Raw genomic sequence first — 17,328 nt, forward strand, 5'->3', positions numbered from 1 at the left:
AGTGGTGTCCTCAAAGCTGAAATAATGCTGAGCCTCTAAGATAAGTGGAATGAAGCAACAATGAGCTTATACATACAAATAACTCAAATCATAAGGAGGGACAGAACCTGAACCTGAGATGTGGAGATGTGTGCTGGAAAGCAGTGCTACACTGCATGTACAATGAATGAACCCTTTAACATGCAAGTGTAAAGGCAAGAGAATTCTTACCTCAAAAACACTCTGACCGGCCGGTCGAGGCTACCTAAATAAGGCCCCCTGCCCTGTGTGAGGTGATAATGTAAAGATAGATACATATAATATCAGCAAAATCACATAATGTGGGCTGAGCCTGTAGATAAAGCACACACAGAGAGGCATGTACATGACAGATAACAATGACAAAAGCCAAAAGGGGGGGTCACAGAAGTACTTAATGATTCATATCTGTATGTGATTAATACATTTTGATATTTTTTGTATGCTAGAGTGCTACTTTGGGGATTTTTTTCTCTGTGTTGGTTTTCATATATATATACCAGGTTAGGACAGATTAGAAATGATGATGATGATAATAATAATAACTTTATCTATAGAGCGCTTGTCTCCCAAATGGGACTCAAAGCACTTCAGTTACAAAAAGGGAAAAAGAAGAAAACATTTAAGGTTATAAATGAGACCAAACACACGGTTAGATACAGGAGAGGATGGGATGGAACGGTATTGAAGCTATTAAATGGCTAAAGGAGGGCTCAGCAAAGCAATTAATATAGGAGAGGGCTAGTAGTAATGGCATTCTGTTGTCAAATATATATATATATATATATATAATCAGTGCTTTCATTTCTATGCTCTCCTTATTTTATTTTTTTAAAGCAACACTATATATATATGTAACGGTATTTCTGGCCCGGCCTGACCCACCCAATCTCACATTGGCCCCTGTGGTCTAACCGGACCCCATTACAGTGTGGATATGTCATATGGTGCACCTGCTGGCTACAGGACTCCTGAGTCTCCCGCATGATGGTGTGTGGGGAGGACCCGTCAGACAGGCAGCTGAGGTAGTGTGCTGAGTCTCACCTAGTTCCAGTGCAGCGCCTCCACCTCACCAGGGTCCCTGCGTCCGCATGGGGATGATCCTGGCGAGGAACTCCTCCGTGGTGCTCCTCTCTGTACACTCATTCTTGATAGATACACGAGAGGGTTTCTGGCTGAACTCATCTTTATTGATACGGCAGGGCAACTGCCCTCCACAAGGAGTATCTTCAGCCGCTCATCTCGCCAGTGCTCCCTTTAATTAGGTATGTCACCTAGATCAGGGATTCACTATTCCCGCAGGAATCACTGTCCTGTGCCAGGTCCCTGGACACAGCCTCCCATGGAGTTATTACAACATAACTGACTCAACTCTTTCAGCAACTCAGGTAGAACTTTCCAGCAACTAACTTTAGAACACAGTGCTGTGCCTTATGTAAGCTTCTGAGGCTGACACATCTCTGACATCACTAACCATGGAGTCAGAGCATGTGACCAGTCCCAGCCATACACAGAGCACCCCACCAGGGTGTGAGGGGAAACCTCCATAATTACTGCTGGCATGCCCACACTTACCAGGCCTTACTGCCAGCAGGAGAGATGACTGTAGGCATTTTACATGACCGCTACATTCTCCCCCTGGTGAATCCCATCGTCCTCGCTGGGACCTAAATTTGTATACCTCTTTCCAGGAAGCACTGTAACGGAAAACATAATTAACATCACACAAATTTCCTCATAATACAGTACACATGAATACAGTCATCCGCCAAGCCCGCCCCGACCAGCAGCCACGAACCCGCGTAATGTCTCAGTACCCCCTTAATAATAGTGATCTGGGTCAGGTTTCCTCACTTCCCGGTTACCCATATCCAGGACCGTCACATAATAATGCCTAGGTGATCCTCTCTCTGGCACATAGGTCACCCTATGTTTGTGAACATTTCTCCCTATGCTCCACACTCGCATCAGGGTGTCTATCCTTTCTTCCGCCTTCTTACCTACAATGTCACTCCCCCTATTGACTAAATACAGCTCTATAGTTTCTCGGAGCCACGTTTCCCTATTGTCCTCAATTTCATCCATCAGGGGCTCCGGAACATAGGGATACTCCAACCCATGGGATTTTTTATATTTGACTATTATAGCCCTCTCCGCCCTACTGACCCTGGTCAGATCAGCATTACCTGCCCTCCCAGGTAACATCCATGATAGGGGCTCATCATGATCTACTGGATCTGACAGTGTGTCGGGACCCATGGGCGCTATGTCTCTACGCTCCAGCTGGAACCACCTATCCTGTAATTCCCTGTCCCTCTGCTCGGGTGTAAACTCTCCCTCTTTCCACCAGAAATCTACCACGTCCTCCCGCCGGATGAGGAACCGAGTACGGTCCATCCACGCGGAGTACCCTTCAAATAACGGGGCCCACCACCGGGTCTCCTTAAATGGATTGGGTCCTGGTTCCCTGTCGTCATCAAACGAAAATACCCCTGACGACCTTGTGGATCGCGAGTTGGACCACCTCGAAGAGCCCGGGGCCTTTACCACTGGTTGGGGTGCTGTATCCGCCACCCTCAATTCTCCCCCTCCCCGTGAATCGCCTTCCGTAGCTCCACTGAGCTGCCTTTCCCCAGTCCGTCCTTCCTCCCCCCCCAAAGGTATGTCCACAAGTTCCAAGCTGGGCGGTGAACCCGGTGACCGTGTGATAGGGGTAGGGACATTAGCTAGGGCATATGGTTGAGTATAGGGGCATGGGACGGGACCCCACGGGGTTACGACCCGCTCCTGGCTGTCCGTAGACTGGTCCAAGGATGATGTCTCACCCTCCTCAGTCCTGAGATCGTCTCTCCATCTTCTGGGCAATACGAGCGGTCGGGGACCTTCCCCCAATCGCCGAAGCGTCGCTGCTTCCCCTTCCTGGGTTCCGCCGTCGCCACCGGAAGTGACGTCCTCCCCGGAACCGGAAGCGTCGCCATCTCGCGTTGGACCCCCATGCGGGATCTCTTCTTCCACGACGACATCCGGTTGCTCCGCCGTCGCCACCGGAAGTGATGCCGTTCCTCCACGTGCGCGTTGGGCCTGGCGCGGCCCTTCCAGCGCTTCGCCGTCTGTTGTGACCAGGTAAGAGATAGGGCTTTTTGGCTTACCCGTCCGCAGGGGTGTAGGCGTCTCTCTCCCATCTCCGCCAGGTCCTGGGGTGGCAGGACTCCGTCGGTCGGATCGCCGATCTGCAGGGGACGTCCGGTCACTCACCCCACGTGGCGTCGTTCTTCCCGTCTGTCTTTTCCGCTCCGTTTTTGCTACCGCCAGCTCATGGAGGTCCTCATCAGAGTAGTCCCCTCGCCCCGACCTAGGGGTCGCGGGGCGGGGTGAAAGTCTCTTTGCCCCTGTCGCGGGGTTTAATCCAGCCGCCTCAATGGCCAGTGACCCAGCCGACTTGACCGGCTCCAGTCCCCTGTCTCCGGGACTCGCGCGGTTGATCCACAGCGCGCCCGGGGACTCAGCAGAGCGCCGTGTCACATCCACCGGGGGGTCAGCAGGCTGTATTGGGATGAACGTGGGCATAGGCCACAGATACAAAGTCCCGCAATGAGGGCAACGTGCCATCGTATTCACAGTACCTCCGGGCAGCCCGCATTGTAGGCAGAGCCCGACCACCGTCTCAGTATTGGCCACCCTCACCACCAGCACCCCGCCGGGCACTGAGTAGGGCTGGGTGGATACCATAGTGCCCACAGTGGAGGAGCAGGCCATTCTTTGTACAGGAGTCACTTCCTGTACAGGTTTCTCCTTCTCTGTGGTTCCTCGCAACTGACTGGTGGAAGTTGCTGGATCCGCCACTCCCTGCTTCGGCTCCTCCCTTCTCTGACAGAGTTGGAACCCGCCCCCAGGGGTTGCAATAATGGGCGGGTCCCACAGGGGAATATCATGCCCCTTAATTAAGGCCGCACCTCTCTCAGTCCTGGTGGGCGCGGTTAGCGTTTTCGCGCCAATTTCCCCACAAGGGTGGGGGTCTTTTCCCGCGGCTAGTTCCCGCCTTCTCCTGGCAGCCGCCCTCTGTGCAAGATAACCATCCTTTTTGCACGGCTCTTCCACGGCCGGAACTACTTTTTGTAGTGGCGCCGTCTGGATATCAGTCCCTGGGCCCAGTGGGTGCATCCCCACAGGCCATAATTGAAAGTCACTCCCCCTGGTAGAAATCAGGGGAGGGTCCCATAAACTCAACGGTTGACTCAGCACAGGGGCTGAATTAGTCACTGTCCATCCCGGCGCAGCCATAGCTTTCGCGCCATGCCCCCCATCAGGGCGGGGCTCTGCTGTTCGCGACATTCCCGGCCAGCTCTGTGCAAGTCCTGCAGCAGCCATTTTTTCTGCGCCTGGCCCATGCGGTTTCCCTAGCAAGCGGGAACCGCCATTTTGGTTGACTTTTGAGCCCACAAAGTCCATCTGTTTGCTCTCCTCACGGGGTTCTCCCCCAATTATAACAATTTCTTCACACTCTTCAAGGGTGGCCCCTCGCTGTCCCATACAGGATAAAAACGGGGCAGCCATAGCCTTCGCTCCGCTCCAGAGCAAACTCGTTAAGGACAATTCAGCGACAGTCTGCTCTTCAGTGGGTTGCACGCCACGGGTGCCCTCCCCATCAGCCTCTGTCCGCCATTTTACGTTCTCCGCGCCACGCGGATCCTCCACTCTCTCATAACAGTTGTCGTACATGAGGCTCCACTCTGCGGGGCAGCCACCACACCGGTACAATAAAGATTAGCTCAGATGCACCACCACATGTGTACCTTATCTAGGTGTGACCCAGTGTTGCACTACCTCAGGCTAGGCTCACTCTCTCAGTGTCTGCTGTGACTCCTTCCTCCCAGTCTGTGCTCCCTACGGTGAGTGTCTGGAATGGCTAGGTACTCTGGCTGGCTCTGCCATGCAGTACTTGGGGCGTCTACCTGTCTTGGTCAGCCTAGCGCAGACCCTCTCCAGGACTCCTGACCAAGTTAACAGGCTGTCCCTTCTGGCATCCTACCAACTAGCACTGCCTCAAGGTGACTCGGTCAGCTATAGCCCGCTCCAGACCCCTCACTCCCTTCAGGCCCCTAGGTTGTCCCTGCGAACTGACAATATCCCGTCAGCCCCCTGACCACCCCTAGGTCCGTCCCTACTCAGCACAAAGTGGCAGCAGACACTCTCCCTGTTTCCAAGTGACCTAGCTAAAAGCCTGTCCTGTTGACGGATCTGATCTCAGCAGCTCGCCTCCAAATGTAACGGTATTTCTGGCCCGGCCTGACCCACCCAATCTCACATTGGCCCCTGTGGTCTAACCGGACCCCATTACAGTGTGGATATGTCATATGGTGCACCTGCTGGCTACAGGACTCCTGAGTCTCCCGCATGATGGTGTGTGGGGAGGACCCGTCAGACAGGCAGCTGAGGTAGTGTGCTGAGTCTCACCTAGTTCCAGTGCAGCGCCTCCACCTCACCAGGGTCCCTGCGTCCGCATGGGGATGATCCTGGCGAGGAACTCCTCCGTGGTGCTCCTCTCTGTACACTCATTCTTGATAGATACACGAGAGGGTTTCTGGCTGAACTCATCTTTATTGATACGGCAGGGCAACTGCCCTCCACAAGGAGTATCTTCAGCCGCTCATCTCGCCAGTGCTCCCTTTAATTAGGTATGTCACCTAGATCAGGGATTCACTATTCCCGCAGGAATCACTGTCCTGTGCCAGGTCCCTGGACACAGCCTCCCATGGAGTTATTACAACATAACTGACTCAACTCTTTCAGCAACTCAGGTAGAACTTTCCAGCAACTAACTTTAGAACACAGTGCTGTGCCTTATGTAAGCTTCTGAGGCTGACACATCTCTGACATCACTAACCATGGAGTCAGAGCATGTGACCAGTCCCAGCCATACACAGAGCACCCCACCAGGGTGTGAGGGGAAACCTCCATAATTACTGCTGGCATGCCCACACTTACCAGGCCTTACTGCCAGCAGGAGAGATGACTGTAGGCATTTTACATGACCGCTACATATATAGTGTTGCTTTAAAGCAAATAAATAAGGAGAGCATAGATATGAAAGCACTGATAATATGGCATTTATGAAGTGTATACTAAAAAACTGGCAGGTAACCATCGCTCAAGTAACGTCTAGTGGGTGCACTAAGGGGAATAGTAGGAATATACAGAGGGAACCCCCAGAGGAGGGGCAAAAAGGCCCCTGCTGTGTGCACCACCACTTATGACCGGGTAATTATTAGTATATAATATATACGCGTATACCTTGGTGGTGATAACTAAAAGACTGCTCATGTCTAGGAGGAGATGAGGTAGAGTTTAGTTCTGTATGTAGAATAAAGTGTTTTTTATAGATTGTAGAGTAGAACAAAGCGTTGAAACACAACATAACAAGAACAAAGTACAAACAAATAGATTTCACCTTATTGCAGAGATGTTGTTAAAAGAACTTTTCCTCTATGCTTGCACTTATATATAAATTAAATTATATAATGCTGTAAACACCTGTGGTTCATTTGTAATGCCTGAGGTGTTACACATAGCAAATAGGTGTAATACTGACTATATTCAAGCGCCTAGATTACAAATAAAATCTACAGAAACAGTACAGTGATCAAGCAGTCATGACCAGCTTCTTTGACTTTAATCGGTAAAAAGCTCTGTTATTTAGCAGGATTGTAGATCAGATGAGGCAGGAATATGAAACTGCAGATGTCCCTGATTAGTTATCAGGTAACCGGGTCCAATCTTCGATTGATGGGCAAATGCCAATAACAATGGCTAAAGGAATGCTCATGATGAGCAGATAATATAGCAGAGGGCAGCTTGTAGTTCCATTGTCTGGTCAGAGGAGCAGTGCTGCCATGAAACAGAGCCTCTTGCTCACTACAGCTAATTACACTGTCTGATCCTTGTCCTGGCACTCTGTAACTACATTAAAGTTATATGCAGGATCCTTTTCCTGCTCCTCTGACAACAGAATGCCATTACTACTAGCCCTCTCCTATATTAATTGCTTTGCTGAGCCCTCCTTTAACCATTTAATAGCTTCAATACCGTTCCATCCCACCCTCTCCTGTATCTAACCGTGTGTTTGGTCTCATTTATAACTTTAAATGTTTTCTTCTTTTTCCCTTTTTGTAACTGAAGTGCTTTGAGTCCCATTTGGGAGACAAGCGCTCTATAAATAAAGTTATTATTATTATCATCATCATCATTTCTAATCTGTCCTAACCTGGTTTAAAAATTCACCACTGAAATGAATAAAAACGTCAGTTTCAAGGACTGAAACATATATTTTATGGGGCTTAGAGTGTAAAGAGGACATACACCTGACACTGACATTGTCCAATAAAATATAAAGTTATTTTTTTGAAAATCCTGAAAAGTCATTTTAGATATCCTGCCAGACTGCTGGTGTTACAAGACTGTGGTAGTGTATGTTGTAGAACTCCCTCTGGAGCTACTATCTATCATATAGATTCCCAATGTCTACTGAAACGTAAATGTTCAGTGCCATTCGCCATCTTACTTATCATTGGAATAATAGACTATCATCATGTTCAACTGGTAAAGAATTTTGCAACAATACAAGCAACTGTTCAAACGTGCGGGTGAGAATTTTTATTAAGGTTACACATCCCCATCCTGTAGTTACCAGTGGAAACGTGGCATTACCTTTCATGGACAAATGCTGGTACAATAAAAGTGTCATCTGAACAGTAACAAAACTTTATATTTCTCTTTGTATGCATAGATACAACCTGCATGTGATTATAGATGAAATATACATGCTCTCCGTATTTAACAACACCTCCTTTACAAGTGTCCTTTCTTTCCATGAGTAAGTATTATGTATTAAATGTGGCACTAATGCCAAACATTATTATTAAAGTGAAATGTATTCTATAGTTTACAAAACATTTTTTGATGCCAACTTTTACTAACACATGATCTTAACATAACTGGGCTAATTTCTATCCAAACCAGGGGCAGGAGGGCAGAGTGGATTCTTCTCTAACCCCAGGTAGATCCCCAGAGAGATTCAAGGGCTACAGTAGGTTGTAAACCATTAATACAAATATTAGTTATCTAAGGGCAGAAATTCTCAACAGGAGGTTTGGTAAACCTAGGGGCTCGTGAGGTGAGTCCCACTGGGTTTTCCCCCCAAAATATCAGATTCTAGGCAGTATAGTGGGTTCCTGAGCCAGTGTGGGGACAGCGCTCTTGGTGAGGGCCCAAACTTCACCTTAGTGTGAGTGGTATAGCTGTAAATAACTGGGAGGTTTCAAAGTCGCTGCCCCATTGGCTTTACATCCACAGCAGCAACGCATTGTGAGGAGTGAATTTGGAAGCTGCCGCAGTTATTGACAGCTGTACCACCCATGCTGTCTGCACACTGAGGGGCAGTTTGTGGCCTTATTAAGCGTTTGCGGCCACCACGAGCTCAGGACATTATTCAACCTTGGATCAGTCAACCGGTTTTGTTAGCAATAGCCTGATGAGTAGGTAATAGTGTTTAAAGCTTTTGAAACCTCAGCCTGACTGTCTCCCATGTATATGAGAAAAACTAATCAGCTGGCAAAAATCCAGGCTGGAGTCAGATACAGAGTGACACGTATATTTTGAAGAACAGTCCTTTATATTTGCAGAACACAATAATAACCACATTCAGGGGCCCTCAAAATCAGAGGACACTGGACAATACTTATTACATCTTATAGTGAGAGAATAATGAAGTTCCCTGCTACACAATTGTCCCACTGTGTCTCTCACTCAGTCCCGGTGGCCCAAATACTAACTAATAGGCCGCTGTTGGTGCCGGCACATTGCTGGAGCTAGTGTGGGATATATTTGTGTTTAACGGTTCAGGCCTGTTACTTTGCAAAGAGTAGTGTTAGCTGTCTATACTGAAAAGGATACTGCAGTGTAGTAGGTGTGATACCCTTGATGGGGTTCCACGTGGCCTACTCACTGCTTCGGGACCCTATGGTGACGTGAGCCCCTTTATACATACAGTATGATGTACACTCTGGGATTGTTCCAGTTACCTCCGGTATGAGCTGCTCTGCCATGCTGGAACGGCTCCTCAGGACAGGTCCTCCTTCTCTCTTGCTGTCAGCAGATCTCACTCTGATCACGTGCTCCTCCCTGCCTCTCTCTCTTGCCACTCTTCTCTCGTGATGTCACACTCTCAATGTCCTATGGTCTCAGTCCTTTCTGTGCCTCGTAGCCATTGGCCGCAGAGCATGTCCATCAATATGCTAATGTGCCCATATATATTTGTAAGTGGATTTCAACTTGCAGAGTTTTTCTCAAGATTCTTTTTTACGGGAACAGTATTGCACTTGTTAATACCAAAATCCAAAGGCTAGTAATTAGGCTACTTTATGCGCCTTAATGGTAAAGGAACTCTGTATCGTTAATGACTGTAATATCGTGAAGTGATAGCCACAAGGACTGTGAAACTCCGCTGGAGCCAGTTATTGGATTTTGTAATAATGAAATGTGAGGTAAGAGGGGGATTCATTGTGTTTTTTTAATGTATGTTTCCTCTGTATACAGTGTACCAGACCCAGAGAGGACACATTTTATATGGGGACCTGGCAAAGTAAGTTCAGATCTGCTCCTCTAATGTAAGTATTAAAAAACGTATTGAATTCCTACCAGAGCATAGATAATATAGGTAACGTCAAGCAAGCACCCTTGAATATATTTATATAACAATGATGGAGTATACACTTGTCATATAAAGTATATATATATATATATATATATATATATATATATATATATATATATATATATATATATATATATATATATATATGTAACGGGTATTCCCCCACCAAATCGCAGATATAGTGTGCGTGCGGAGAACCTACAGTTACCGGGTGTGGTGCTTTACCTGTTAGGCTCACAGGAGGGCTGAGCTTCCGCCACGGGGAACCTGGGGCAAGTATATTATGAGTAACCACTTACTCGGTGCAGCGCCTCCACCTGCGATGGTTCCCAGCAGAGCGGGAATTGTTCCTCGCAGGACACATACAAATAATCACACACACTGGATGGGAAATAGCAAAGGGCTTTACTGACCATTGACGGCAACTTCAATAATACTCTCTTTGCATAACAGGCAACAGATCAACAGGTGTCCCTCACTAGAGGAGACACTAACTAAGGCGTCTCACAGGACGCTCCCACCTACACCGGGTGATCCCACCCCGTGTCCAATAATCCCCACAAAATGTCCCGCACTCTTACAGAGAGAGGATATGTGTGACTGCGCAGTCACTAGTGAAGCTAATAGGATCGTTGGTGCACTCCTCGATAAGAGCCTGCAACGGGCTTCACAAAGGATCCGATGACAGAAGAACACCGGAACCACCATCAAGGACGATCCCACGCGGAAAGCCTCTGCAGCGGCAGCGGAGGTCTGCGCCCAACCTTCTGAACGGATGCGCAGCGTCTGCTCAGTCCCTAACTGACTCTGTGAACTAAGGTGATGCTCGCTGCTACTATAGGCCGTCCCTACAGCACAGCAACCTTACATTTCTTCAGGGGAAACTCATAGGGGCCTACGGGGTAGCCTGTCCTATGCAGGTGGGTCACTGACCCCCTGCACCCACACTACTTCTCCCGTACCACCCGGGTCCCCTCTGATTAACTCCTACCTACTACTCCCAACTCCTGCAGCAACGCACTGCAACCTGCTTGGTACCTGCAGCAAAGGGCTGCACACACACTATGCCTTCTTGTCAGCACTCACAGCACTGACAGCCGTGACACTGACAAGGCTGCACCTCATACGCACCTAAGGGCAGGGTCCCTAACCTAGGGGCCTTCCCTATGAACTTACCCACTAACCTAGTGGGGAGTGGGGCCTACCTGGGGCCTGGTTTTTCTCTGGCCTAGTACAGCAGAGCCCTGCTCTGTGCACACTACCTTCCCCAATCTCTTCCTGGATCCAACTGACAAAAACCCTGTCTGCACACAACATTGTTGCAACTCTGCAGCATGAGAATCTGCTAGCTCTATTGGCTTCAATGCTGCCTGTGACCAGGGTGAAAGTGCAGTCCCCAGAGGCTGCTGGGAATTGTAGTCCTTGGCACAGCTCTTTCCTATGGGGACCGCGTGCGCGATCTTTTCTGCGCATGTGCGACACTGTAATGGCCGCCGCTACGCTTAACTGTGCCTGCGCAACCTCCCAGAGCTCCGGCACACTGGCGATGGCCACCGCTACCCTGGCCAACCTCTGTGCCTTGCGTGAACCTCGCGCCGCAACCAAGATGGCGGTGCCCTCCGGGAGAAGTCGCCGTCCCCTTCCCCCACTGCCACAGGGGTAAGGCAGGGGGCAAAGGAAGATCAGGGGAACCGGGGGTGACCCCCTTACATATATATATATGTAACGGGTGTATCCCTCCTGTCTGACCCGCCCAATCTCACATTGGCCCATGTGGTCTAACCGGTCCCCATTACTTGATCGTGTATGGTGGTGCACCTGCAAGTAACAGGACTCCTGAGTCTCCCGCTTGATGGTATTAGGGGATGTCATCAGGACAGGTAGCTGAGGTAGTGGGTGCGAGTCCAACTTACTTCATGTGCAGCGCCTCCACCTCATCAGGATCTGTGCTTCCGCAGGGAGATGGTCCTGGTGAGGAACTCCTTCTTGGTGCCATCCACTGTTGAGTAAGCTCACACTCACACAGTGGGGGTATCTTTAACAAGGGCATCTTTATTTGCATGGTATGGGCAAGCTGCCCCTCACAGATAACAGCTCAGCCACTCATCTCTGTGCAGCACTCCATTAGGAAGGTCCCTTCTCCCTAATAGATCTGCTTTCCACCTCTACTCTCTTAAGCTGCTCTGTCTCTCTCTTGAGCTGCTCTAACTCTGTCAGCTCCTCTAACTCTGCTGCATCTGCTTACTGACTCACAGCTAGCAGGAGACACTGCAACACTGTTGCAAACCTTCACGTGCCTCTCACTGAACAGAGGCAGCACAACAACAGGAAACTGACTTCTAACTTTAGGCAGTTCTGTGTCTTATATCACCCCCCAGAGAACAAACCTGCTCTGTACCTCTAAGTGTGGGCACAATGCATGTTGTCACTTCCTTTGGGGACATATGACACCTCACCAGGGTTTGAGGGCAAACCTCCATTGATTGTTGCTGGCAATCCTGCATACTTACCAGGTTTACTGCCAGCATGAGAAAGAGATATGTACAACAATCTTACACATGGCTACATTCTCCCCCTGGTGGAACCCCAACGGCCCGGCTGGGATCTAAATTTGCGGAACCTTCCTTCAGGTAGCACTGCAAAACATAACACATTATTACAGTACATATCTTTTCATAACACAATAACAGATACATCCTAACTTTAGATGTGTAACAACTAGGATTACTCCATGCTGGAGTATCCATTACTGGTACTACCATACCCTCTTAAGGTGGCTTGCGCACAGCATGGTCCACTGGGTTTAGAGCAGCAATGCTGTAACACTCTAGGTGACATACTGGACACCCACAATCAGCCCATAACTCTGGCTTGGATGCTAGTGGACTGAGAGGATCATGCCCATACATTTCCCCAAAGCATCTCCTGGAGATGTAGACTATCCCCTCTTGACTACACCACTTCTCATCTAACCCGCCAGGATCCCAATTTTCTTCTCCTGATCCTTCCTCTTCATCAGTGCCATATTCCCTATCTTCATCAAGGGTACCCATTTCGAACTTACTTTCTCCCTCCCATGGATGGTGAAAATAAAGTAACCACTTTTTGCGATCCCTGACAACTCTTGCCGACACTGGAGGCACATAGGGGGTTCCCCGGGCAATAGGCGCAATATGAGCAACATTACCCAAATTCCCAGACGAAACTCCCAATGTCCCAGGGGGCCCAAAATTTGACCCAAGGCTCTTAGGATCACACCCCACAGTAACAGTACGATTGTCATCATTAGTGCAGTATACCCTTCTTTGCATAGCTATTTCCCTCCCCAATCCCTCATCGTAGGCAAAATAGTCACCCCAGTCCAGATTTTCCCCAGTCCATTCTTCAAAAGTGGCTCGGGACTCCCCAGACAACCCTTGGCTAGACTGGGACCCATAGGAAAAAGTGACAGGGGCAGGGGTTTTAACTATGGCCGGGGGTTGAGCATAGGGAAACATTGCCGGCATACGCGGGACTACGACCCGCAACTTCTCGCTACCTTGCCCGGTACCATCGGACTGGCACTCCGGTTCACCCGTTTCCGTGTTCCCAGGCTTCCGCAGGGCCTGCTGGCTCTTCCCGGACCCAGGCGACCTGGTACAGCTGCTTGGCCACGAGGACACGGCCATCTCGCTGGACTCGCCGCCATCTTGCGTTGGGTTCCCAACCGGAACCTCTTCCTCCAGAACGACATCCGCCACCGGAAGTGATGGTTCTGCTCTCCGCTCCGTCTGGGCCTGGGCTAGGCCTTTCTCCGCCGTTGCCACCACCGGCACCTGTGGGGGGTTAGGAGGTTCCTCACCACTCCGCTGGCTTGCGATGGGTTCCTCTGTGGTAGGCCGGACTGGCCGTTGTAGGCCACACGGGCCTACATCAGGGTCCGCAGCAGATGGGATAAATGTCTCTTTATCTTCAGCTTCACTTGTGTGGTCCGCCGGCTGGCGCATCACCACAGCTGGTTGACTACTGTCTTCAGTAGTACAGGATGGGGATAGGGACATCTCCGCAGGGGAACAGCGACGGGGCGCTTCGCATTCGCTGGGGGCCATCGGCCTGAAGCGGTCCTGCTCCGCCGGTACCAGTGGTAGCAATCCCCCTTCTCCCTGGGCAGTCACCTTACCCTTCGTTGATTCCGTCAGGAATGGTTCCATCATCTGGAGTTCCGATTTTGGAACCGGACCTGGAGCCGTCTCTGTCATCGGGGCTTGGAACTTCTCACGCTTAGGCAGATAAGGGCTAGACACAAGCTGGTTTGCTCCTTTTGCAAAGAAAGTAGCTCCCCAAACAAGTTCTTTTCCCAGAGATACACAATCAGAGTCCTCACACCTCAAGCTGGTGATTCCATCATTGGATACTTCCCGGAATCCTTTAGGCAATGAATAACAGGCAAAGATCATATCACCCTTCCTCACTTTATGTATACACGGGCACAAAAGAAAGGGGTAAGTCACTCCTCTGGCCCGCCATGCCCCTGGTAGCTGAGGTTGTGCTTTGCTGAATTCTGTTTCTTTCTTAGGGGGAACAGAAGTTGCTACTGGCAGTTCAATGTGGGCACTCCCCCTGGTGGACTCTAGAGGAGGGTCTCGTAGACTTGTAGGCTGACCCAGCACAGGGGCGGAGTGAGTCATAGTCCATGAGGGCGCGGTTCCAGCTTTCGCGCCAAACTCCCCAACAGGGTGGGGTTTTCCCGTTGGCGCCAATCCTGGCCAACAATCAGCAAACTGCAAAGTTGCAAGACTTTCTGCAGCTGGCCTACGCGGTGTCCCGGGAACGCGGGAACCGCCATTTTGGTTAGTACTATCTTTCTTCATCACATTTGAGGTAGCGTTTGGCTGTTTGTATATTGAATGATAACAAAGTCCATTTCGTTCCTCCCATCTAGCAACACTGTCGTCCTCACTAGTCTCGAGGGTACTTTCCCGAGAGCATAGACAGGACAAACCCGGCGCAGCCGCGGCTGTCACGCCAGTCTCCAACAGGCTCACAGAAGTCTCTTCTGTAGCTTGTTCTTCTTCCACGCACAGTTCATATGCGTGTTCCTCGTTTGCCCGCCATCCTGGACCTTCTGCGCTCTGCAGATCCTCCATTCTGACGGTTCTCTCTAGAGGAGGGGCACTTTCTACCAAGGAGTGGTTCTGACTCTGTGCTGAACTACTCACAGTGCAGAGGCGGGGCTCTGGTTTTCGCACCCAACCCGGACAGAATTCTGCAACAATTTCTTGTACAGTCCTGGTGCTCGCCCGACTTGGCGGGAGCCGCCATTTTAGGTGTGACTCACTGCTTGAGAGAGCCTCCATTCTTGCGGTCGCCATTCTTTTCTCTGTTATAATTTCTGTTATCGCACATGGAGCTCCACTCTGCGGTGCAGCTACCACACCGATGCAATAAAATGCCTTGTGCACCACCTTGTGTACCTAACGTAGATCTGACTCGTGTGTGCACTACCTCAGGCTAGGCTCACTCTTTCTGTGTCTACTGTAATGCTTTCCTCCAGTCTGTGCTCCTTGGTCAAGTGATCTGGAATGGAGACTAGAGTACTCTGGCTCTTCCATGCAGTACTTTGGGCGTCTACCTACTGATGGCTAGCCTAGTGCGGACCCTTCCAGAATTCCTGCCCTAAGTTACCAGTTTATCCCTTCAGGCGTCCCCCGCTAGCGCTACCTCAAGGTGACTAGAACAGCAATAGCCCCCGGCTCCAGACTCACTAACCCATAGCAGGATCCCAAGGCGTCTTTGCGGCCTGCAGCTCCAGCAGCTCCCTGACTACCCCTGGTTCCGTCCCACGCAGCACAAAGTGGCAGAAGACACTCTCCCTGTTTCCTATTGTGTGCCTAGCAAAAGCCTGTCCTGTTAACAGGTCTCTCAGCAGCGCCTCCAAATGTAACGGGTGTATCCCTCCTGTCTGACCCACCCAATCTCACATTGGCCCGTGTGGTCTAACCGGTCCCCATTACTTGATCGTGTATGGTGGTGCACCTGCAAGTAACAGGACTCCTGAGTCTCCCGCTTGATGGTATTAGGGGATGTCATCAGGACAGGTAGCTGAGGTAGTGGGTGCGAGTCCAACTTACTTCATGTGCAGCGCCTCCACCTCATCAGGATCTGTGCTTCCGCAGGAAGATGGTCCTGGTGAGGAACTCCTTCTTGGTGCAATCCACTGTTGAGTAAGCTCACACTCACACAGTGGGGGTATCTTTAACAAGGGCATCTTTATTTGCATGGTATGCGCAAGCTGCCCCTCACAGATAACAGCTCAGCCACTCATCTCTGTGCAGCACTCCATTAGGAAGGTCCCTTCTCCCTAATAGATCTGCTTTCCACCTCTACTCTCTTGAGCTGCTCTGTCTCTCTCTTGAGCTGCTCTAACTCTGTCAGCTCCTCTAACTCTGCTGCATCTGCTTACTGACTCACAGCTAGCAGGAGACACTGCAACACTGTTGCAAACCTTCACGTGCCTGTCACTGAACAGAGGCAGCACAACAACAGGAAACTGACTTCTAACTTTAGGCAGTTCTGTGTCTTATATCACACCCCCCCCCCCCCCCAGAGAACAAACCTGCTCTGTACCACTAAGTGTGGGCACAATGCATGTTGTCACTTCCTTTGGGGACATATGACACCTCACCAGGGTTTGAGGGCAAACCTCCATTGATTGTTGCTGGCAATCCTGCATACTTACCAGGTTTACTGCCAGCATGAGAAAGAGATATGTACACCAATCTTACACATGGCTACATATATATAGTGAAGTATGTCCAAATTTGAAAGCTTAAGTAATTATGGTAAGATATGCACTTACATGAAGTGCCCAGGCCACTGTCACTTAAAGGTATCGTTAGTGGTTCATTTCTCCATGGAAGTAATACAGTATGTAAAGAAAACAGAGCAGCCTCATAGTTCAAATATGAAAAACATTAATCAAGTTTAAAATAGGGATAAACCCTAGCAACTCGCAGATTGTGTCACGGGGGAGACTCCTGGAACTGGTAGGACCTCGGTGGCCAGAACCACAGGGGAGGCAAGAATGGTCTGGGTCACGGGCTCAGGTTGGTGGCTGGCAACAGGCAAGGATGGTCGGGGTCACAGCCAGGGTTCGGCAGCAAGAAGGCAGGGGAGCAGGAACTGAAACCAGGGAGCAGGAACCCAATGGGGGAAAGCCAAATCATAGGCAAGGGCCTTTAATATGTAGAGGACTCAATACAGAAAGAAGCATAAACAGATCAGGGCAGAGAGAGTCTGGACACAAAACAAAGGCAAGGAGGTGCAGGAAACTGTAAAGCAGTCAGAGACAGAAGACAGAAGCACCCAAGAGGAGACAAACAGAGGAAAACCCAGAGCAGGCAGAAACAGCAGCACACTCGGTGGACAGACAAAAGAACTGGAGAGAGGGAGATCTAGGAAACAATGTCAGGGCTATTCCTGACAGATTGCCAGTTAAATAGTTCAATATATGATCTATTGTATATCTACTGTCTGTATAATTGTCTTAAAATAACTGAGATATTGTGCTAGAATTCCCCAAGTATTGTATATTTAAAATAGTAGTGGATAGGGTTAATAGA

At 49.7% G+C, this 17,328-nt stretch overlaps 1 protein-coding gene across 1 annotated transcript in view; it reads left to right on the forward strand.

Moving 5' to 3' along the window:
- The window catches only part of LOC142487670 (1-aminocyclopropane-1-carboxylate synthase-like protein 1), a 79,414-nt gene that overhangs the window by 42,642 nt on the left and 19,444 nt on the right, over nt 1-17,328 (forward strand). The window contains exons 9-10 of the mRNA XM_075587360.1: nt 7,802-7,888; nt 9,610-9,655. Coding sequence (XP_075443475.1) covers nt 7,802-7,888; nt 9,610-9,655 — 133 coding nt within the window. The remainder of the gene's footprint in view (nt 1-7,801; nt 7,889-9,609; nt 9,656-17,328) is intronic.

This window comes from Ascaphus truei, chromosome 2 (genome assembly GCF_040206685.1).
Source record: "Ascaphus truei isolate aAscTru1 chromosome 2, aAscTru1.hap1, whole genome shotgun sequence".
In the NCBI taxonomy this organism is placed as follows: Eukaryota; Metazoa; Chordata; class Amphibia; order Anura; family Ascaphidae; genus Ascaphus; species Ascaphus truei.